General features: G+C 32.6%; 1 protein-coding gene across 1 annotated transcript in view; it reads left to right on the top strand.

Moving 5' to 3' along the window:
- LOC117119771 (spatacsin-like) overlaps positions 1 to 23,404 on the top strand; it is a 64,169-nt gene extending 40,765 nt beyond the window's left edge. The window contains exons 19-44 of the mRNA XM_033264660.1: positions 2,832 to 2,997; positions 4,349 to 4,584; positions 5,019 to 5,130; positions 5,910 to 6,069; positions 6,362 to 6,569; positions 7,204 to 7,293; positions 8,838 to 8,980; positions 10,717 to 10,917; positions 11,531 to 11,638; positions 11,874 to 12,075; positions 12,837 to 13,051; positions 13,581 to 13,718; positions 13,864 to 14,034; positions 14,260 to 14,412; positions 15,383 to 15,635; positions 16,396 to 16,529; positions 16,776 to 16,913; positions 17,279 to 17,345; positions 17,457 to 17,621; positions 17,982 to 18,124; positions 18,331 to 18,435; positions 19,569 to 19,737; positions 20,849 to 20,925; positions 21,523 to 21,672; positions 22,650 to 22,804; positions 22,984 to 23,404. Of these exons, the coding sequence (XP_033120551.1) occupies positions 2,832 to 2,997; positions 4,349 to 4,584; positions 5,019 to 5,130; positions 5,910 to 6,069; positions 6,362 to 6,569; positions 7,204 to 7,293; positions 8,838 to 8,980; positions 10,717 to 10,917; positions 11,531 to 11,638; positions 11,874 to 12,075; positions 12,837 to 13,051; positions 13,581 to 13,718; positions 13,864 to 14,034; positions 14,260 to 14,412; positions 15,383 to 15,635; positions 16,396 to 16,529; positions 16,776 to 16,913; positions 17,279 to 17,345; positions 17,457 to 17,621; positions 17,982 to 18,124; positions 18,331 to 18,435; positions 19,569 to 19,737; positions 20,849 to 20,925; positions 21,523 to 21,672; positions 22,650 to 22,804; positions 22,984 to 23,158 (4,034 nt within the window). The 3' untranslated portion in view covers positions 23,159 to 23,404. The remainder of the gene's footprint in view (positions 1 to 2,831; positions 2,998 to 4,348; positions 4,585 to 5,018; positions 5,131 to 5,909; positions 6,070 to 6,361; positions 6,570 to 7,203; positions 7,294 to 8,837; positions 8,981 to 10,716; positions 10,918 to 11,530; positions 11,639 to 11,873; positions 12,076 to 12,836; positions 13,052 to 13,580; positions 13,719 to 13,863; positions 14,035 to 14,259; positions 14,413 to 15,382; positions 15,636 to 16,395; positions 16,530 to 16,775; positions 16,914 to 17,278; positions 17,346 to 17,456; positions 17,622 to 17,981; positions 18,125 to 18,330; positions 18,436 to 19,568; positions 19,738 to 20,848; positions 20,926 to 21,522; positions 21,673 to 22,649; positions 22,805 to 22,983) is intronic.
- Positions 23,405 to 23,782: the final 378 nt, after the last annotated feature.

Below are 23,782 nucleotides of genomic sequence, written 5' to 3'. Positions count from 1 at the left end.
TGCTTTGCATGTTAGTCAACAACAATGGAAAATTGTCTGTGATGTTGTTATTAGACATAGATTCTTATGATGAGAATATCCCTATGGTATGAATGGAACATTTTGATTTCATATGAGGTTCAAACGTTTATATGGATTATATTTCCTCATATCGTTCAGAATCCTGTTTAGCTTCAAATAATAGAAAATTCCTCACATTTTCAATGTAATAGTTTCAGATACATAATTAAAAATCATAAGACTATCTAATAATTAAAAATAGCATTGGGAAAACCCAATAGCATTTTGTTTAAAAGATTATACCATACGCACACTAAAAAATGGCGGAGAAGCCATATTCATTAAATATTTTATTATTTATTATAACCTCATTAAGCCCTATAAAAAATATTACTTTAGGCCCTATAAAAAATATTATTAGTTTATCACCCTACTGTATCTGGGCAGGAAAAGTGATGAGGGAGGGAGGTTTTTTTTTTTATTTTTTATTTTGCTAAGCCAAATATCACCCTTGGGTTGTTTGCTGGTGCATTGATAAAATATTGATTTAATATTTAATATATTGATTTAATAAAATAAATGAAAAAAATTAATAAATAAAATAATTTAAAAAAAAAAATTCCAAAATTTTTTTTTTCAAAAAAAAATTCCAAAATTTTTTTTTTTTTTTTTTTTTTCAGTACCATAAAAGACATGCGCGCGAGGGTGATAAACTAATAATTTTTTTTATTGGGCCTTATCACCCTATCTGGGCAGGAAAAGTGATGAGGGAGGGAGGATTTTTAAAAATTATTTTTTTTTGCTAAAGCTAAATATCACCATTGGGTTGTTTGCTGGTGCATTAATATTCAAAGTAAAACATGATTTTGATAATGCAAACAATATCTATTAACTATTTAATAAAAATAAATGAAAAAAATGTATAAATAAAATTTTTTTTTTAAATTTTTCTTTCAAAATTTTTTTTTTTTCCAGTACCATAGAAGACTTGCGCGTGGGGGTGATAAACTAATAATTTTTTTTATTGGGCCTTACACACGTTCTAACTCCTAAACATTCAAGAAGGACCTATGTTAAAAAACACTACACATCTTTATAGAGGGTGGGAGACAACCCAAACATTTATGTATATACTACAGACTTCTTAAGTTAGTAAGATGCATGTCAGTAAACCTGCTATCATCCATAGTAAATATAAAATATCCTAACACCAATTAATTTGTTTTGAGTGCAAATGGATTGCAAAAAAATTACGGGTACAGGATAATACAGTTGTAGAATTTTAAACAATGGGCCAAATTTTTTTTTTATGTTTGACAATAATTTATTTGTTCTGGACTTAAGACCTACTGTATTTATTTATGGGTCTGACGCTAGGCCTATGATAAATTTCCATAGTATTAAAATAAAAATAAAAATAGATTCATAAATAAAAAAAACAAAAGGAAGTCAAATAATGATAAAATAAATGTAATGCTGTGATTTTGTTCCAGCATGTCCTTCCATACAAACAATAAATTAAATCAACAATTGTATCCCTCCTTCCCAATGAGAACATTTCTAAAAATAAGCCTCTAGATGCTCGTACAGAGCATCTTGACCTAAAGATGGTGTTATTTGTATCTCATCAACATCCAAACTATTTATTTACCGGGCATATCAAATTCAGGTTAACATTTGATATAAATGTTTTTAAGTATTATTTTTTATTCCCCGACCAATCTCTCCTAAATTCTCCGACAGGAGTGGGGCGAAGTTAGCCCCCTCATAGCCCTGCCATAATAGTATCAGCAGGTGTTGTCCCAACACCAATTGAAGACTTTTAGTATTATTCAGTATTCATTATTATTTTGTTAAGCATAATATTTACATAGCATTGCAAACATCCATTATGAATACCGGTATTACTCATTCTAGATTTTTGGGCTGGACTAATATAAGTGGACTTATATATGAGCTGTCTTATATATAAGTGACATAAACATCTAAATGATCACCCGTCAGATACCACTTTGGTATTTCTGATTCAGTGGTTTTCAGGGCTGGAATTTAAATATTAAAACTACATGATCAAAACTATCCATGCAGGACACCATCCCGGTAATTTTGAATGCACGTTTCTTAGTCATAATTCCATTTGAACTTTTGCCTGCATTGTGTTCCTTTTACATCCTCGTTTATCCAGCGTAAAGTGCCCTAGTTGTTCCCTCAAAACAATTGACTGTCTACCTTGAAATACTGAAGTAGTTTTAAGTGGTATTTAGCAATTATTTGCCAGATCAAAAACAGACAATTCAAACACACTCACAGCGCTAAGAAAATGCTCATTATGCCACAAGTTCCTGAAGTGTAATGAAGATGTAATGTACTAAAGAGATAAAAATATATAGTAAGTACCAACTGAAAATAATATTCCAGGAGTTTTGCTAAGTATACTAATTTAATATATTTTTCATATTTTGACTTGGCCAAACAAAATCTATTAACAAATGACGTAAACAATGTAAAGCACATTTCAATATATCTTTACAATTTTAAAAATTTCAAATTTAATAATGTTTACTCTGTAATTAATTACTCACTTGTATTGTATTTTTTATATGTATTTACAAGGAGGTATTTTATACCTCCTTGGTATTTAAGACATCCTGTAAAAGGCTTTACTGTAGCATCGGAGGATGTTTGAAATGAAATAAAATAAAACATCATATTTCTACATGAGTGAATAATATCATTTGTGTAATAACAAATTGCGTAAACAATGCAAAGAACATGATTTCCACATGAGTGAATGATATCATTTGTGTAAAGTGATGACTTTTACTTTGCAGATAAACATCATGAGATGCCACATTTCTCTGACTCAGAGCTTGTAGCAAAATACGGACACAAAGAGGAACTAGATTTTACTTATTACTTGAAACAAGGAAGACCAAGTTTTGCCTTCACCTCATTTGTTGAAAATCAGTTTGAACTTGGTGGAACCACCAAAAAACGGTAAATTCCTAGAGTTATAAATAAAGTAATTAGGCATACCCAAAGATATATGGATATATAGTGTAAGAATGACCATAACTAACTTTTGTTTGAAGTATTAGTATGTAACAGATGATGTCCAATAATTTTTAATTAGTTTTATTTGTTTATTCTGGTATAAAAGCATAGAATATTGGTCAGCAGCACATGGCTAAATATAAAGAACAAAACAATACTGAAACAAATTAAAGCTGAAAATAATAAATCACTTTAAGCCAATGCAAATTTTTCCGTCCATAAAAAGTTCTATTCTACTGTTTAGTACAATATCTTATCTACTGTACATTGTAGATGTATTTATAAGTCTATTCTACTGTTTAGTACAATATCTTATCTACTGTACATTGTAGATGTATTTATAAGTCCTTGATACTTTCAACAGGATAGGCCAAGTAACATCCTGTCTTATAACTCTAAGGAGTTTTCCAATGAAAACTAATAAATCATTAAAGATTGGTAGAGTGAAATTACAGCTGTAAAATAAAAAGGATATAAATTTTAACATACATGTCATCAATATTTTGACATCAATTAATGCCATCATCAATCCTGATGACGACATAATTAATGTTGAAATATTGAATCTAAAATGATGGCGTGCATTTCAAGACTTGGAGTATGTATTATACTTTCTTAAATAAGATTAATCAGTAGTCCTTTCGGTAGCGATTAAAGTATTTGTGGCAAAGACAAGCCGAACCAGTCACTCATTGCAAATCGTGTTTTAGAAATAATGACCAAAATATGCTGGAATGTCAACATTTTTAAAATCTATTTTGTTGCACTAAACTAACCTTTATATATCTATACATCATGCTATGCTGTTATTTTGCATATTTTCAATGTTAAAACAACAATTTTTAACGATTTGGTGATGGTTTCTGCCTGGGAAATGCTAGAAATCATAAATTTTGAAGGCTGATTTATCAAATATTTTTCTTTAAACAGCTGTATGTTTGAATGCTTGTAACTTCATAAGGAAATGTCGGATTTAAATGATACTTTCACCATTTTAGAGCTCTCATTTTACTGTTTAACCCTGTATTTTTGCGACGAGTGACTGGTTTGGCTTGTCCTTGCCACATTTGATTTTAGTGTTACATTCTTTGTTCATCATCATTATCATCATCATCATTACTGCCATCATCACCATCACTACCATCATCACTATTACCATAACTATTGTCAATATTACAACATTAGGCTATGGAGGTATACCTTCATGATTAGGCCAAGTCTTCTTTCAAAGAAAAAAAAATATCTACCGTATACTATATTTTTTTTTACTGTTATGCTCTTAATCTCTCATCAGAATAAGCCAAGCCCAGGCAACAGCTTGTCTTATTGCTCTGAGAATGTTTGCTTGCCAAGGAGTTGCAGCTGGTTGTGTAGCTTTCATAGAGATGATAGGCAGGGAGAGCACAAGGCTTAGGGTAGACTTGCAGACTTCCAACATTATCTATAACTTTCAACAGAAAGAAGAAGAATGGAGGAAACAGCACAAGACTCAGTGGCAACAGTGGCTGTTGACTGCTGAGAAGAAAATTGGTGAGCCCTGTCCAAACAATCACATTTTATCTTACAAAAACATGTGACATGCCTAAATATGGTCATGATGACATCACATCATGTCTATACAGTATATAGGCATAACATGACTATATATTGGCATATCATCACTATATATGGGCATATAGTACAGCAGTTTTTGTCAAAGGAAATTTGATAATGTGGGTTTAATAAGTCAGTAACGTTATCAAATTTATCAAACATTAAATAATTGTTATTGAACGGGGACAATCCTTGTTACAGTGCAATTCATATTTTTCACAAGTTGTTTATATTGTATATACATAGTATCAACATGTATGGGGACAATATGTTGTTCTCAAAATTATATTGTCGTAAATATTGTGTTTATCTGTTTTGGTTTTTTTTGTCTATTTTAAAATTTTGTTTTTGTTATATTTTAATTTGCTTAGCGGGAAGTATGCTGAATGCATTTAAAAAACGTGGAAAAAAAAGCAGTGAGATGTTAAAGAAAATGCTGGAAGCTGCTATTTCAAATAGACTGGCTACATCCAACATACATAGGTAAGAGCTGTTGACTGAAGAGTGGCATTCAAATAAACTAGCTACTTGCAGAATATAGGTAAAAGCTACAGTATAGGCTCATTTTGCTATCACACTATACAGATATTATGTTGGCATGGACATCTGCAAACATCCTGACACAAATATCGACAGCACAAGGGTAGCAATGCATTTCCTCAGCATCTCCCCACATTTGGAACAATATTCCACTAATCATAAGACAAGGAAAATCTGTGGACACATTTAGGTCACTACTTTAAAACATATTTATTCGAACAAATAACTGTAATATAATTTATAATCATTTGAATGTGTTGACTTTTTTTCTTAATATCTGAGTGGGCTGCTCTGTCTCTTGGGGTCACTATCTTGGTTGCAGTCCCTAAGCACATTGTTGCCTGTGGCAGGGTAAAGGTGAAACCTGCTCCTTTGTTCGCGCCACATAGGTTAGGGATCGTGCCACATAGGTTAGGGATCGTGCCAGGACAGAAACGGATGGTTGACCCTTTGAGACCTACCACTGTTTGCCACTACACCTTATATTATTGTTATCTCATGATGCTTTTTGACTGGTCAATATGTGTGATGTAAATGTAAATTATAATTATTATTATTATTATTATTATTATTATTATTATTATATTATACAAACAGAACTCCATGCATAAGGTAGCATGTGTACTCTCAAACCCAGGCAGTACATACTCAGCAAAGATTTTGAGATAATAAGATACTGATAATAAGATTATAAGATATAAGATTGTATTTTTTATTTTTAGTTGTTCAATGGAAGCAGCAAGAGCATGGGACATTGCTGTGATGTTCTGTGGTTTCCATCGGTTACCACTCTCAGATGTTTACTTGAAGGAATGTGCTAAGATTGATGACTGGCTGCATTTCACAGTGTTTGCACACCAGCATCAGTATCCAAAGGAACATGTTAGTATTTAGCAACTTTATTATTCATGCTCATTCTAAAATTATTTAATCATCATCAACATCTTCATTATCAATATCATGGTGTATGTATGCTGTTTGACTTGAGGTAGTGCTTCCTGTCTTGGGCTGGATGTGTCCATGTGCTCAGTTAGTGTCCATGATGTTTATGTGCAATTTTTCATGCGTTATCATATGCTATATTTATGTATGCGATAACATAACTTTTTGTCTTGATGGTTAACAATCTGCATTTAAAATTTTTATGATGTTTTGATTGTACTCCCAAATGTAGGTTCTTGAACTTGTGCAGTTGTTCAAAAGTTCAAGTCTTAGTGAACATCTATCCCTTGCATTTGAGAACCCTGTTTATGGACCATCATTCCCACCAAAGGAACAGCAAGGTGTTTCCAAGCAATCAACTGTCACTAAAAAAAAATTAATAACTCGAGATTCAAGAACTAATTACTTGTTTAAAGTTGGCTTTGATAGCAGTAGAGTTGGTAAGTTGACATTGTTATTTATTTACTTATTATTTATTTATTGAACATATTTATACAGGATAACATATCAGAAGGATGTAACAGCCTGTTTTACATATGGTCCTGTTTTGTGATACGAAATTACAGTATATTAAAATCAACAAGTTGCATATTAATATAATTGAAAATAAACTTAATTGCAAATGTGATAAAAAGCTTAATCTAAAACACAGAATACATTGAATTTTGTTAAAATACATGGAAAAAGTTAAAATCACAAGGTAAAGTAATAAATTTAATGATAAAACTTTTTATCCAATAATAATTCAGTAGTGAAAGTAAAGAGATAGTAAAATGGTGTTATTAGTAAGGCTGTGAAAGCTATTGTGGAAGATATAAAGTGGCAGCCCCACATGGTATGTCACAAATGAAAGGTTCATTCCAATGGGAAGTTTATATGCTACAGCTAACACAAAAGTTTATTTTTCACAGTGTTCTAAGTTGTCAGTACACAAATAATCATAAAATTTTAAATTATTATTATGATTATAAATTGATAACTCAGGATGTTACACTTTCAAGTGGCATAGCAGGATGAGTATGTTTTCACATGATTAAGAAATTTATACATACTTTTCATTTTCACTTTTTATAGTTGGCAAGGATAGTACAGATGAGGGAGAAGAAGATGATATAGATGGAGATTATCTATTAGTTAAAGAACATTCTGGAAAACAATTTGATGGTTAGATAATAGATCATTATGAATTGTAATATTAATAATAATATTCCTTGTATAATATTTTGATCAACTAAAATATGTTGGGAGAGTTGTGGTTGGCACCTGAACCGTAGAATTAGGTGTAGGCCAATAGTCTGAAGAAGAAATACCAACCGACCCAACCTTATTATACAGATATTGCCTGCTTAGAGGTGTAATATAACATTTGATATCCCCGAGGGAATTATATTTTTTTCGAAGGAATATATTTTCCCGAAGCGCATAGCGCTGAGGGAAAATATAGTCCTGAGAAAAAATATAATTCCCAAGGGGATATCAAATGTTATTATTACACCGATAGAAAGGCAATATCTGTTATATTACATAGCCAAAAATAGATGCAAATAATTAACTGAACACATAATACTTTAAATATCAAGAACTTTTATTTAACTTTTAGACAATATCCGTCATATTACATAGCCAAAATACTTCATATTACCGTCATTTTTTTGAAATGTTTCTGTTGTATCATTGATCTTTTAGCCTACAATTCACCATTTGCTCTCCTTAACTCAGCGTAGAATGACCGGAGAAACGTAACTCGTTGAGCTCCGTTGCTGTGACATTTTCAATGCAAGTAGGCTAGGCCTAATTTGATGATTCCTCGTCCTTACAATATTCACTGAGTGGGCCTACATTAAAGGATATAATTCTGTACTCCGAGAATCCTTTTCGTCAATAATTCTATCCAATTCGTCTTCGTCGAGAGATTTAAACTTATTTGAAGTCGCCATTTTCGAAGCGCTAGGCTTTCCACATTCACATTTCGTGAGCGATAGATCATGCGCTCAACTAGCATTCTACGAGCGCAATGTGGGTGTAATCCGGTGACGTCAGAGACCGGTCACTTTTCAAAGTTATATTTCCCTACGGGGAAATATAACTTTTCCGATCCTCGTAGCGCTAGTCACGTGATGCCATTTCGACCAATCACATACTCATATTTACATAGGCTATGTAATATATTTAAATGTCACTCTGTTTGAGCATCACAACAATTTTTTGGCCTTATTGAAATCATCTAATAATTGATATTGACTGTTTTAATTTATGATATTTTGAATTGACTGTTTTTATTTATACTTTGTTAACTGACTATTAAATAATATACTTTAAAGTTATATTTTATGTATATAATTAGTGTCGTTTACAAGTATAAAGACCAGCACTAGTCTTACTGTGAGAAAACACAACTCTTGCAATGATGTTAAACATGATAAATAGCGAAATAAATAGTAGTTTATATTGGGTTATGCACTGCTGCTAATGCGAACTTAATGAAAATGTTAAATATTAAAGATGGATATAATATTCAGTATTTAGTATACGTTACACTGTGATAATTGTTTTAGAGGAAAACCTTTAACTTGGAAAAGAACTAGCCCTTGATATATGTGTAGGGCATTTTGATGAAGCCTGGTTTTTCACTGAGACGGCTACTCTCCTCAAACCATACATTGATGATGACGACAAATAAATTGTAAATGTTGATTACTTATTTGTAGATCTCGTGCTGGAAAATGTTGCAAGTGATTTATTTGGTGTGATTCTTGCGTGTCAGTCAGCATCCCAACCTGCCAAGATGTTTCTTGCCTATTCGGCAATATTCAAACAACCATCTCTTGCTGTGCTGTCTGGTTGCTTTCAAGTAAACAACTTTTATTAAGTTGATATTTGTTATTGTTTTATATTATTTTATTATTTATTAATATGTTATGTTATGTTAAATTATTTTCAATTACATCACATTATATGTTTCAATTTAATAATGTAAATAGGGAATTGTATAGGAAGTCAGAGAGATATTCTCAGGCGTTAAAGTGAACAAGGTCACTGGTCCGGATGGCATAAGCAACCAAATGTTAAAGACATGCAGCCACCAGTTGGCTAATGTGTTTGGAGAAATCTACCAGTGAACTGTTGACACTGGTACCATCTCAATTATATGGAAAACATCAGGAATAACATCAGTGCCAAAAACAAGTAAAATTGCAAATAAAAATGACTTCCGACCAGTGGCCTTAACTTCCATAGCAATGAAATGTTTAGAACATATTGTTTTAAAATTTCTGCTAGGTGAGGCTAGTGTTTTAATTGATCCAATGCAATTTGCCTATAGATCTAAAAGGGAGGTCGAAGATACTGTACTAGTATACTTAGATAAGATACTCAAACACTTAGAAACACCAAAAACATTTGTGCAGACAACTTTTATAGATTTTTCTAGTGCTTTTAATGCAATTCAGCCTTATCTACTTATAATGAAACTGCTAGATATGAACGTAAATGCTAAACTCTTATTATGGATCTTAAATTTCCTCAGGGACAGACCATAGTTTGTTAAAGATAACAACAGAAAATTTGATGTACGAACGAACAATCAATGCTGGAGCACCGCAGGGATGCGTCCTTTTACCTATATTATTTTTGTTGTACACAAGTGATTGTAAAAGCAATAATCAAGGTTGTTCAATCATAAAGTACTGTTATAACTGGCTATATGAAAAACGATCAGGCTTTTTACTTGGATGAATTAAGGAAATTTGTTAAGTGGTGCGACGATAACTTTAAAAAACTAAGGAAATGATAATGTACTTCCGTAAAGACCCCACTGCCCTAATCTAACTCACTATTCATGGCGAGCTTGTAGAGCAAGTGGATGAGTACAAATACTTTAGGTACAATTATAGACAACAAACTTAATTGGAATAAACAAACTGAAGTTACTCAATGTAAAGCAAACCAATGACTACTTTTTAAGGAAGCTTAATTTAAAGTAGATAGAACTATTCTTCATTTATTTTATCAATCAGTTATTCAAAGTCTTTTAGTATTCAACTTAGTATGTTTCTACGGTAATATGTCTAAATTAAATAGAAACAGATTAACAAAAATAATTAGAGCAGCTCATCGAATTATAGGATGTGATATTGATCTGAAAACAATGGAAGAATTATATGAAAAGTTTGTAGAGCTTAGACTAAGTGCAATAATTAAAGATACTACGCACCCTCTACACATTAATTATACATACAATCGTTTAGCAGCAGCAAATCTAATTGACTCTTGCTCCGGGTTTTAATTTTGTCAGTTTATTGTATTTTTAACTATTTGAGTTCTATTTTTGTGGCAAACCATGGAACTAACACCTGTGAATCATGTGCTCTCAATCATGTATTTTTAAATTGTTTTTATCTCATCTTGTACTTTCACATGTTTTTATTCCTTTTTATCTGTGTATATGTCTTATATTGCCAAAGCGGAAACAAATTTCCATTTTTTATATTGGACAATAAAGTTATCTTATCTTATCTTATAATAATGTATCATGTAGTTTAGTACTTATCCAATTCTGAAGTTTATTTTGTTTGCTTTTTGTTTAAGAATTCAAATCTCCTTAATTGCCTTTGTATGTTTCTCATGACATCAATGAGAAATGAAGATGTTGCTATGGTAACAGGGACAGAGATGGCCTCCCTTCAGTGGCATGAATGGACAGTGAATGAATTGATGAATATTGTAGACATTGCCATGGAAACAAGAAAGACTCTAATGTTGTGTAAAGCATTCCAAATTTTTCAGCCAGTAAGTTATTAGTAATAATAATAAATATGAATATTAGTATAGCACTTATTACACAGGTGTCATAAACAATGATGAAACAATTTAATTGAATTTCCCCCATTTTTTCCTTTAAAAAAATATTTAAACCCTTACATATCACACAGACATGCAAATAGTGAAGCAGTTTGAAGAAGTGGATATACAGTAAATAGATTACATGTGTAAATAACTATAGTCCTAATTATAGTCTAAAGTCAGAACTGTTGATTTCTTAGGCACTCGCACTTAAACCACCAGTGGGGCTATTCACTATTCAGTACACAGCTGTGGCACAGTTAATCACACCCCTTAGACTGCTTAGGTTACCACGGTAGGCCCATTATGAGCCATGAGTTTCTTGCTGTGCTGTGTATTACAGTGCCAGCCAATTTAAGGCCTATGGAAAAGAATAGAAAAATGGTATTATTTAACTGTTAAATGACGAGAAAAATTTTCTCATTTAGATTGTGTATCTTACTTATAATATGCAGATGAGGCAATTCAAATATAGAATTAATTTGACAGACAATACCTATATTTAGACCATATGACTAGACACCAGAATAACTCATCAGATATATATTTTGTTCTGTAGAATTCACCTTTAACAACATTTCTGGAGTTCATCTGTGATTTTTGTGTGAAATCTGATGAAGTGGGTGCCGCAAAGCATCTTGCAAATTTTCATGATGCATTTATTCAAGTAAGTGCAGTACTGTATTCTGTATGCAAAATGACATAAATCCTAACACTTGATATGGAAGTGTTGAAAAAATTAAATAAAATGGTAAGTAATACAGGAGGAACTACTTCAGGTGAGGGATGTGTACTGAAGAAGTGGATTGTGTGTACAAAACTCGTATTTTTATAAATGTTTAATCTAGTCTTTAATCTGCTGATTTCATTTAACTTCCTGATCATGTGTCATTTTGTTGTAGATTGTGAAGAGCTCATGCAGTTTGCAAGGGAGCACTGTGGCTGTGGAGAGTATAACAGACATCAGTAGCTCTAGGTTTATAGAAAATTCCATCTCTAGATTGACACTTTTGATGTTCAAAACTTGTCGTAACTTTCCTGAAATCTGCAGACTCTTAAAGTTAATGGCAGGTGTAAATTTCTCTGAAATATTTTCACATCCAGGTAAGGAAATCCATGGATTGAACTTGATGCAAGTGGAGAGCTTGAAAAATTGTTACTTTTGTGTTTGTTTAGTTGTAATTGGATTAGCCAATATTTACTTTATGTGCTAATATTTGATTGGATTATTTTCTACTTAATAATAGCAATATCAATAATACTTTTATGTACTTTACTTTTTTACATTTAAATACCGTACAGTACATTTAAGTACAGTACAATACAGAACTCTTCCTTTGAGACACCCCTATTAAGGGTACACTTTCAATCACAAAACAAGGGAAAGTATCTCTTTTAACACTACAGCCTAACACTATTCAGGGGACACTCCTATTAATGGGACACTTTCAATCACAAAACAAATTTCTTTTAACAGTACAGCCTAACCCTATTTAGGGGACACTCCTCTTAATGGGACATTTTCAATCACAAAACAAAGGAAAGTATCTCTTTTAACACTACAGCTTAACACTATTCAGGGGACACTCCTATTAATGGGACACTTCTACTGTATTGAATTCATTTTATTTTATGTATAAGGTACAAAAGAAATTCAATTAAGTATTTTATTAACTTTCGGTGGAAAATATTTTCTTGTCTAAAATTAACTCACAGATAGATGATGATATATAGTCCCTAGATTTAAGAATTTTTGTAATTTACATATCAGTAAAACTAAATGGTTTTTGGTATTTGACGCTTTGGATATTTGAAATTTGTAATTTTCAGTTTTGTAGTAAAATGGAATTTTTATATCTTTCAAGTTGCAAATTATGCCAAGCTGTATGAGTTGAGTTTGATTATCAAAAGCACGTCTGTACAACTGGACATCAGAGAACTCCTGTCTGGGGATGGGAGCATTTTCCACAAACATTGCCAAGAAGTGTTGGTAAACCTGCAAACAGTTAAAGACTTCGCCAGTGCTAAGCGGTTTGCCCTTGCAGCAGGATTAAACATGGATCATGTTGTTCTCCATGAGGTCAGATACACTAAACTCAGTTTATGATACCTCACATCTTAATCTTTGAAAACAAGTTACAAATACTTTACTGTATCATACCATAAGTAGACTCTCTTGTGATAATTATGATAATAATAATGAAGCTGAAAGAGCAAGAAAACAAAATTTATTATTGTTCTCATTATCATGGTTTATTTTTTGTTGATCCAGTAAGAAAAAACATGATTTTTTTCTCACTATTTTTCCCGGATTTACGTCCAGATCCAGTTATCTTATATTGGAATAAAACCAAAAAAATGATAATTAGACATATGTTTTTGTGTTGTGAAGGGATTTGCTACTTGGAAAAGTGATTACATTTGCTGTTTGGCACATACTTGGTCTTTGGCCTAAACAAATAATAAACAATAAGTAAAATAAGAAGAGCTTATGTAATGTGTTTCTGTTTTATTTCTTGAAAATTATGAATTCTCGTACCATTGGAAGATACAGTAGATGTTTATGAAATGTTTATGATTTATTTTTGTAATTAATTTTATTTCAACAGTTAAAAGATGAATTACAACAAATGAAGAATAACTCTCAGTGGCAATCAGAAACTGTCCGGCATTTATTTTGGGAGAAATGCAATAAAGAATTACGATCATCTAGAATATCAAATAAAGTTGCTTTCCAGTTTTTCAGAGTAAGTTTTTACTAAAAGATATTCTTGGCTATATCATTCCATTAATTTGTTTACTGATTACCAAGGTGAATAATTTACTCACATGCTTAACGGCTTGTTTCACAACTAAATCAGTTCATATTGTTTTGAATTGCATTTCTTGTAGAGCATTGCTAGTGATCCAAGTCTGAATTTGAGCACAAGTGAGAAGATACTGATCCTGTGTATGGCTTTAGACTGGCTCTCAAAGGTTACTGCAACTACTTCTGCAAGCTATGTTAGCTTGGAACAGGAAGTCTGGAGACTAAGGCTAGATTTAGAAATTGAGAATATCCAGGTATGGTTGTTTAAAAAGTGGAATATGTAAATGAGATTGCTGTTTATGATGTTACCATTCGTATCTCAAAATGTTGGCATCACAATGATTATTTAGTACTTTTAGTAAATTACTTGCTACTAGATAAGAATAAATTAAAAATTAATAGAAAAACTATAGTCATGCTGATTTAGGGCTGATGGGTGATTGTAAGTAAATTTGTAAATGATTTTTATTGATCAATAGAATGAAGACCATGGCATATCACTGCATGAACATCATGTTAATCCAAGAAAATTTCAAGACATATTAGGGTCAGATGTCAAATATCATGGTCCAGATGAATTCCTGTATTTAGCAGACTACGGGTTGACTGATAACCAGCCAAAGCAACCTGCTGTAAGTTTGTTCATCCATCTAAATACAGTCAAAAGCACTCATTTGAATTCCCTTCTTTTACAAAAAGATTTATTGTTAACAATATAGATATGTTTACTTACAACTGACCAACCTCATTTTACATAAAAGCGCTTGATCCATTTTAGGATTTACTTATTTATTAATAAACTTCTCAAAAAAATACAGAAGTGACGGAGGCGAGGCAACAGGTGACGAACACCTCTATAGTGGCTCGCTCCTTACAATTTACCAACAGATGCACTTATTATGTTTAAATAACAGAGTGAACGTTACTCCGAATATTCGGAGTAACGGATAATCAGATAATGGTGGGCTGATCCTTAGAGAATGGCAGGGTGATATAACCGAAATGTTGTTTCAACCCTTTCTCACAAACGAACATTGCTGGGTCAACACTTGGGTAGTGTGGGTTTAACACACAACATGGTGATCTGAAGTAATTCGTGGTCATGTTGCATGCAATGTAGTGTCAGTTATACTGTATGATGAAGGCAATTTTCAAAAATGCTCAGTACTTCTCAGCTTAATATCCATTTTACATACATTGCAGATTAAAGTAGTACTATGCTGTTTTAAAGTTAAAGAAGTTTTGATGATGAGAACAAAAGACAACAAGATTTCCACTAATGATATTTACTGACTGAGCTGTAGACCTACTGTATCCTCGGCTAGGCCTTCCCCAAATTTCATTGCACAAACCATAAAATCACCTCATTTTTCTCCAATGTTCACTAGTGTTGTTATTATCATTTAGGACCTTGTAAACTTGACCATCTGGCTAGATAAAACATTGTCTGCTCTTCACACCCTTCAACATCCATTTAGTTAATTAGCAGCAATTTACGAAGCCAACCGTTATCCAAGGGTCGACTTGCCAATATTGGTCTGTGGTTAAGGGGCTCTTTTGTGATGATCTGGAGTAATATGAAAACATATTTGTACTCTTTAGGAAGCAGCTGCTCTTCAAAAGATCGTTGGTGACTTACTTGGGAGATTCTGCATCATTCAGGCCTTCAGAATCTGCGACCAATTCAAACATTTCAGCCAAGACTTAACCGTAGTGTTAACATGTATAAAACTTGCTAGAGGAAAGGTAACAGTTGATGAGCTAAGTGCTCAAATGAAGACATTACTTGCCAGAGGAAGAAGAAAGAGGCCAAGTTTGTCAGAGTCAATGAACTCATTAAATAGAACATACAGCTGTAAGTGCCTGTCATTTGCTCAGCAGGCAGGAAAAATTTATCAGTTTTTGATTAAGTGGTGTAGATGATGTAGATTAAATATCCCTGTCTGAAAATCTGAAAAGTTTCAGCTAGTAGGCCACAATGGCTTTATTTGACTGGTCATTCTTCATTGAACCACGCCCACCTGTGCAGTGGTAAAATCCTAGTTAACAAAGACGACCAGTGAAAATAGAAAACTGGTAAATACTCGACAAAACAAAATGGCTGCATAGTTACCATGATACATGCAGCGTAATCAAGGTTGCTTTGGATTGTGGCAGTATGGGTTTTTCGTAAAAAAATGTTGTCATCCAGTTTTTGAATTCTGTTAGCCTACAATTACTTTTCGACTTCATGTGGGTAAATATTATAATTTTTATTTTCTGAAATTTAATCTAAATTATATTAACGTAAATGTTGTTGCCAAACTGTCTAATTGGCTATGTTTTTTTTGGTCACATGTATAACTTAATGCTGATTAACACACTCTGGTTTACGTTAATTTTCGTTGTCAACGAAGTCTTTTTTACGAACCAGTCAAATGAAAATAATACCTAATGAAAAATTGTAGTCAACAAAATGAACCAGTCGAATAAGCCCAATGTAAGACAAGAATTAACATTATTGTTTTTGTAGCATGCTTCTATTGCCATCAATATTTAGGATGGTAAAAATATTATTTGTGTTTTAATATTGTTAGTAGTTTCTTTGATATAATTTTTTTTTTTTGTATTTCTAGTATCAAGCATCTCTAGTGCAGGTGATATTGATGAATCTAATGAAGTGTTGATGTGTCTGGAGACATTTTGTGAACATTCCAAGGATGGTAGGAAGTGTTGTGAAAGGATCACTAACTGCTACAAGGTTGCTCAGGTTCGCCTTGTTCACAGGCAATTGTGTTTGTGCTCTTTTGTTCAGTTTCTGTTCGATATAGGATAAGTTAGTATATTTTGGGACATGTGTGCACATTCAAACAAAGTAAATAGGATTACCAACTGCTAACTGTTGCTCAGATTAGTTTTAATCTAGTTTTAATGTTATCTTCTTTTTCATTGTAAACAGCAGTTGGAATGACTATTTGAAATGTTTGATGTATTTACCATTTTTCTCATTCATTAGATCCTAAACTGTCCTTATGAAGAAGTTGTGACTCAATCCCTGATTGAGACCCTGAAAATCATCCTTCAATCAAACACACCGCAACAGTTTTCAACTGCTAAGGATTTCATCCAGACAACAGGAATGAATGATACTGATGTAAGAGAGAGTGACAAACAAGATTGATAGCTACTGGGGGAGAGCTGCACAGTAGTACTGTATTAAGATAGAGCAGCCAACTAGAGAAAAATTAGGTGGTGGATGGAAAGATGGAGTGGGTAACAAACAGGATAGGTGCACACAATGTTAATGGGTAATTAAGTACTAGGAAGTTGGGGAAGAAAGTTAGAAGCAGAGCAGAGGGTGGATGAAAGATCAGCATATAATTAGGAATAGTATACTGTAGGAACTGGAGTACTGTAAACGGAAAGTGTCTAAATCTTCTGTCTACAGTATGTATAAATGATAATAATTATTGTGGTACTTTTTATTGTGGATTAATTTTTGTTTTCATGCATTTTAAGGTGTCCAGTTTCCTGGCAGACATGATTATTAAGCAGGTGACATTAAAAGCACAGAAACACCAACAGGGTAAGTCAACTGACACCTTCAAATTTGAATACGCTGAGTAATAATATAATGATGATATATTATTTAATTAGCCTTTAGTACAACATTTTAAATAAATGATTTTTGCTTCAGGGCAATATGTTGTAGATTCTTCTCAAGTACAACTGTCAAGGAAGCCATCAGATAAAGAAGAGTTGTCAAAGCTCATTAAACTATGTCAAAACCCTGCAACCCTTGGTAACAGACTCATTCAGGAAGCAAAGGCACTCTTGGACAATCCTTCCACCTCAAAAATTGGTAAACACAACACAGTACTTTCAATATAACAAGATTTCACAAAAGATAAATGCATGTTTTTCATGAGGATCAGCATAAATTGTAGTGAATAAATGAAAGTTTCAGATAAAAGTTCATTGGCACCAAGAAGAGGTGTTTTTGTTTTACTAATACAAAGTGCATAGAGACCTTGCATGGTATAATGTGCTATATAAAAACTTATTTGCATCACGGAAAGCATCACCCATCTTAGTCCGACATGAACAAAAGCCAAGAATACAGTGTCATTTCATGACAAGTAGTTAAGAAAACTGATCTAAGATAAAGAGTAGTAAGTGATGGATAGAAAACAACCCTTAAATTTTTATTATTTTTTCTTAGCTCACACACTTCTAGTTGAACTGATTATCCGAGCTCATGATTGCCACACCATCTGCTGTAATATGGAAGGTATCTCCAGTGTACTGAGGTTGTGCCGTGACTGTACCCCAGTACTTGGTAGGGCTGAAGAACATAGGCTTATGGTAAGAAAGTTTTCTATATAAACATATATTAACATTCTAAGAAAGACTGCTTCACTCACAGGTTAATGGATTCAGAAGCTACACATTGATAGTGGAATATAATACTGTTTACATCTGAAACTTGGTTGTCAAAACTAATGTGGAGCAACACACTCTATTAAATGTATTTCTAATGCAGTGAGATGTAACATTTTTTCTCGGTCTAGATTCGTCTAATTATGGGAGTGGGACGTTACAGTGAGATGATGTATGCGTTTGAATATCTCCACAAGGCAAAGAAAATTGAACAGCTTGTCAAGGTTGGATCTAAGGTATAAAAACATATGGAAAACAGAGAAAGGAAAGATTAAAAATAACATTGAAATGGAACGAATTAAATAGATTGATCATAGCTGTAATTGTTTAATAGGTTTACAGTATATGCAGTAATCTATATAGTATTTGTAGTACAGTAAGTGTAGGCATATATTGATGCAGTCTCTCTATGTAGTAAGTTTTAGTTTCAGTTTCAGTTTATTTATTAGACTAACAAGTTTGGGAGAAGCTTAAGCAAACAAAACACTATAAATTTTCAAGTCTGCTGCCATCTCATACAATATACTATTCGATAAAAAGACAAAATTTACAATCACAAAAGACAGAAAAAAATAATTTTAACATCATTGGAGAAATATAAAAAAAAGTATAAATAAAATAAAGAAAAACAGAGCAAAAGTTAAGTTGGAGAAAAACAAAGAAAATGGCAAAAATTTCAGAATAAAACTGTTACATAGTGTGAAAATGGGAGTGAAGGCTGTTTAAAAAGGACCCAAGTGACTTGCAGGTCAACACATCTTTAATTGGATTTCAATCTAACATCATATCGGATTTCCCCTCTACCAACTCATGATTTATGACATATTTTTGAATGCGCTCTAAGCGAGTACACTGTTTTTTTGTCTGGGGCATCCATGCAGGTTGACCGTAGTGGGGCAGTACCAGAGACTTGTATAGAGGGTAGAATTTGGGTTCAGGGAAATAGGGCAATAAAAAATATCAATCCTAATAACTTATTACATTTACTGACAATAGTAGCAACGTGGGCATTCCATGTAAGTTTATCATCTATGGTAAAACCCAAGTGCTCATATTATTTAACAACATTAAGTTTTTCGTCATTAAAATTATATTCAAAGTGAAAGGGGCTTTTCTAAATAACATTAGTGGAAAAGCTGATCATTTTTGACTTCTGAAAAAAAAATCCTGTGTTAGGATTTAGAGTAGTATCTAATACAGTACATTGTCAATATTTGGCTCTGTACTCTCTCCATTGTTTTGTGTTGTCTATTTTCTCGTGTTTGTGGTGCAATATAAACTAAAGCATATTAAATGCAGAAAATGAGGAACATGTATTGATAAAAAAGTCCAACTTTTTGTGTACCTTCATGTTTTATTTTGGTTTTAGGATGGAAAGCTAAAAATAGCTCTACTTGATTACCTAAAACGGTGTAAACCTGCTGATCCAGAAACATACAACATGGTTTCACTCAAGTTTAGAATGCATCGCGAAATTGGAGAGATGTTGGAGAAGGGTGCTTTAAAGAATCTGAGGGCTCTGGCTGACAGGCCTATGGGTATGTCAACCTATTTTTTAACATCATATCTCATGAGGGTGACCATTAGGGAACCTTGATGCTGTATAGCTTGGAGAGTGGAGAGCTGATCATTTGGGACCATCAAGTTTTGTTATTAGGCTGGGTGAGTTGAGAGCTGATCATTTGGGACCCTCAAGTTTTGTTATTAGGCTGGGGGAGTTGAGAGCTTATCATTTCCTCAATGATCTATAACCAAGAATTGGGAAGTTAATCTTAACATTGTCTGCTGACTGTCAGTGGCTGAGTGGATTGTCAATAAAATCAATCCCTTGCATGTGTGTCATTGTCTTGCGTTCTCCATGGAATTGTATTGGTCGACGATCATCAGCACATGATCAGATTGGACCTCTGTTCTTTAACCATTTCTTGTTTTGTGACTTTGAGGGAGTTGAATAGTTGGGACCTAATAATCTATAACCAATTGTCTTTCTGAGGATTTGGTATTGGAGAGCAGGTTATTACAAACATTTGATGCTCTATAACCAAGTCTCTTTATGAGGTTTAGAATGTGGGGAGCCTTGAAGTACAGTAGTTAGGCCTATACAAGAAGGGGAGAAAGAAAGCTCAATAAATAATTATCTATTTCGAAGTCCCATTATGAGGTTTGGGAATTGGAATTTTTTTTAGGGTCGTGAGAAAAATTGAGCCAAGGACCTTGGCATTGGAAGGTGAGAAGGTCTTTAATCATTCCATGAGTGACTTGTAGTCTTGAAGATGTACTATGCACCTTGGCCAATGCCTCTTAGAAGTATAAATATTCTTTACTGTTGCTTTTATATGCAGTGGCGACGCAGGGCAAGAGTTCTACTTGATGTGTTGCATCATCGGAGGGTCGAGCCGGGAGAGGGCTTGAGGAAATTTATGAAAGTAATAAGCCACTAGATTCTCATAGATGGCATCTTGACCTAAGGAATTTGTTTTTTGTATCTCATTGTTGTCCAAATTATAATTCATTTCAGCCCAACATATGATATAAACGTTTTATATTATTTTTTTATCCTCCAAACGAATTCCTAGACCCCCTTCCCTAGAACCGCCACTGTTCATATGTAATATTATGCAATTTACAGAGATGTTATTTTATTTATAGAGACCAACATTGAACTCCAAAACTGTTTGCAAGAAATTCTGCAAGGTTTGACAGAGGCAGCTCAGAATTATGCCAAGGTAAGTTAGTTTGCAGACTAACAATTATATAATAAAACCTACCTAATGTAAAAACCTACCTAATGTTGGAACTTGTGGTCTGTCACAGCAGGTTTTAGGATTTCCAATTCGATCTTATTTTACATGCCAAATTATTGTGTTTTCCATTAATTAAAAATATGTAAGTCAAATTTTATTAAGTCGAACAATATTTTAATTGATTGGACTTAGGCATGTTCAACTGTATTTTTATTATATTTAACCATTCTTAATTATTGACTTTGAAATGAACATGTTAAAACAATTGTATTATGTTAACACTACACTGTGAGCATTGATGCATGTGCATGTAACCATTATGTGCAATAAATGCCATTTGCCAGTAATGTATGAATTACTGTTTAAGATTCAAAATATTTATTCGTCACCAGTGTAAGGAAATTTCATTTCTCGCAAAGGTACATAAAAGATAAAATGCAACAAGAAGAAAGTTAAAAATTGTACAGGGTAAAAATGTTAAAATTACTGCAATAACACTCAAAATTGAAATTTCATACTGTATTACTTTATTTTTTAAAGATGAGGAGTACAAGTCTTATGCATATTAAAATTTTTCAGGAGAACTGTTTACGTCATGCAGAGCATTGCATTTGTCAGGCAAGATTGGTGGCTCTTCAACTACACTTGTTGTCAAGCGATATGCGTGTGATCAATCTCGATTCAAATGAGTTTCACAAGTTTATAACTCATCATGAAAAGTTCCATGAGGTAGAGCAGGAATATACTTGTCTTTTATATTTTGATTTCCTAATTAAACTTCATTTTTAATATTTTTCTGTAATCTTATAGATTTCTGTAGTATAAATGCTAGAGTGTAATAGTTCTTTGTGCATATATGCCATTATATGAATATCATGGTTGCTATATCTTTAACTATAATTTTAGAAAAAAAAAATTCTTTGTAAATGAATACTAATTACCTTTTATTGAAGGAACATTATTTGTGATCCAGCAATTGAAAAGTTTTGTTTGGTTGTACACAAAAACCGGATTTTTCATGTATGCCTAAAAACTAGACTAAAATGTTGAGAATAAGCTTATTTTTTCTTTATGTGGTACACATCCTTCTTACCTACTGAATTACTTTAACTTCCACTGTACTGTCCTTACGCAGTTTACATAACATATTCAGACATGTGTTACTTTTGTAGTGACAAGGCCTTGTTCATTGTAGATTTGTGTTAGTGTAAAATTGTTATTTTACAATATTCTAATTGGCATAAATAGGAAGTCAAAAAATGATCTAATGGTAAGATGCCTACAAGGATGGTGGTATGATATACTTCTTCCAGATTTGTGGAGGCATCTGGGAAGTAAATCGAAAGAAACATTTTGTCAGTGTCTCAAATTAGTATGCAATAATAATACCATAGCAAATATGCAGTATACCATATGGATACAGTATGTCTGAAACTGAAAAGTGTTGAGAATATCTTGATGTTGCATATAGATTGTTTTTCTCATCTTTAGTAATGATTAGCTGACACTAGGATGGGGCATGATGTGATTGGCTGACAACTAGACAATAATGTGGCTAGTTGTATGTAAACTTTAAACTACTAGTATTTAAAAACATTTTTTTTTTCAGTTTATACAGAATTTTCAGAAACACAAGACCATTTGTATTACTTAAATGAAACTTCATTGAAAACTTCCTAAAAAATACTTTGTTGTCTTTCCACTAGGCTTTGCTTGTTGCAAGAGCATATACTGATCAGCATGTCAACTGGTCTAATGCCCTGTATTATAATGTTATTCAACAAGGCAACTTTATGTTTCTTGACGATTTTAAACGAAGCCTGAGGCTTGAAGAATCACACTTTATGGACGTGTCTGCAAGGTTAGTACAGTACCACTGATTTACCATTTACTCAGCAATTTTATAGAAATAAAAATGTTGGTTTTTACAATACTAAATTAGTGTGAATGTGTTTAGCACTCTTTTTAATATATTTAACATTAATTACATCATATATATATATATATTTTAAATCATGTTTATTTTCTTATGCTTCTTAGGTATAAACATGATCAGGAAAAAAAGCCAGAAATGAGAGAGAATATGGAACGTTTACTAAGTTACTGTAAAGAGTTAAAAACAGCATATGACATAGCTACAGAACTAAACTTTCAAGATATTGCAATGGACATGTTGAAGGGAGAAGGTGGATCTTATCTACGAGATGTAATATGACTACACATCCTATGGATGTGAAATATGATTGCTGATAACTTGCACATATCTTATTTTAAAACAACTACTGTATTGCTAATATTGGTGCTGATTATGCTCAGGGGGATGAGTGAATTTTTCTAATGTGAACTTTTTCACAACCTGGACATTTCTCAACCTAGACATCGCAGTTTGAAAGGTTTGGGGTATGAAATGATGACAACCCATTAGAAGTAATGATGATAATAGTAATACTGAAAAATGAATAATAATCTGTCTCTTATACACATCTAGATGTGTATAAGAGACAGTCCAGCAATTGAAAAGTTTTGTTTGGTTGTACACAAAAACCGGATTTTTCATGTATGCCTAAAAACTAGACTAAAATGTTGAGAATAAGCTTATTTTTTCTTTATGTGGTACACATCCTTCTTACCTACTGAATTACTTTAACTTCCACTGTACTGTCCTTACGCAGTTTACATAACATATTCAGACATGTGTTACTTTTGTAGTGACAAGGCCTTGTTCATTGTAGATTTGTGTTAGTGTAAAATTGTTATTTTACAATATTCTAATTGGCATAAATAGGAAGTCAAAAAATGATCTAATGGTAAGATGCCTACAAGGATGGTGGTATGATAT

Source organism: Anneissia japonica, unplaced genomic scaffold (assembly GCF_011630105.1).
Source record: "Anneissia japonica isolate Jap-2015-1 unplaced genomic scaffold, ASM1163010v1 scaffold724_len3256291_cov202, whole genome shotgun sequence".
Classification (NCBI taxonomy): domain Eukaryota; kingdom Metazoa; phylum Echinodermata; class Crinoidea; order Comatulida; family Comatulidae; genus Anneissia; species Anneissia japonica.
This window is presented reverse-complemented; position numbering and strand designations above follow the sequence as displayed.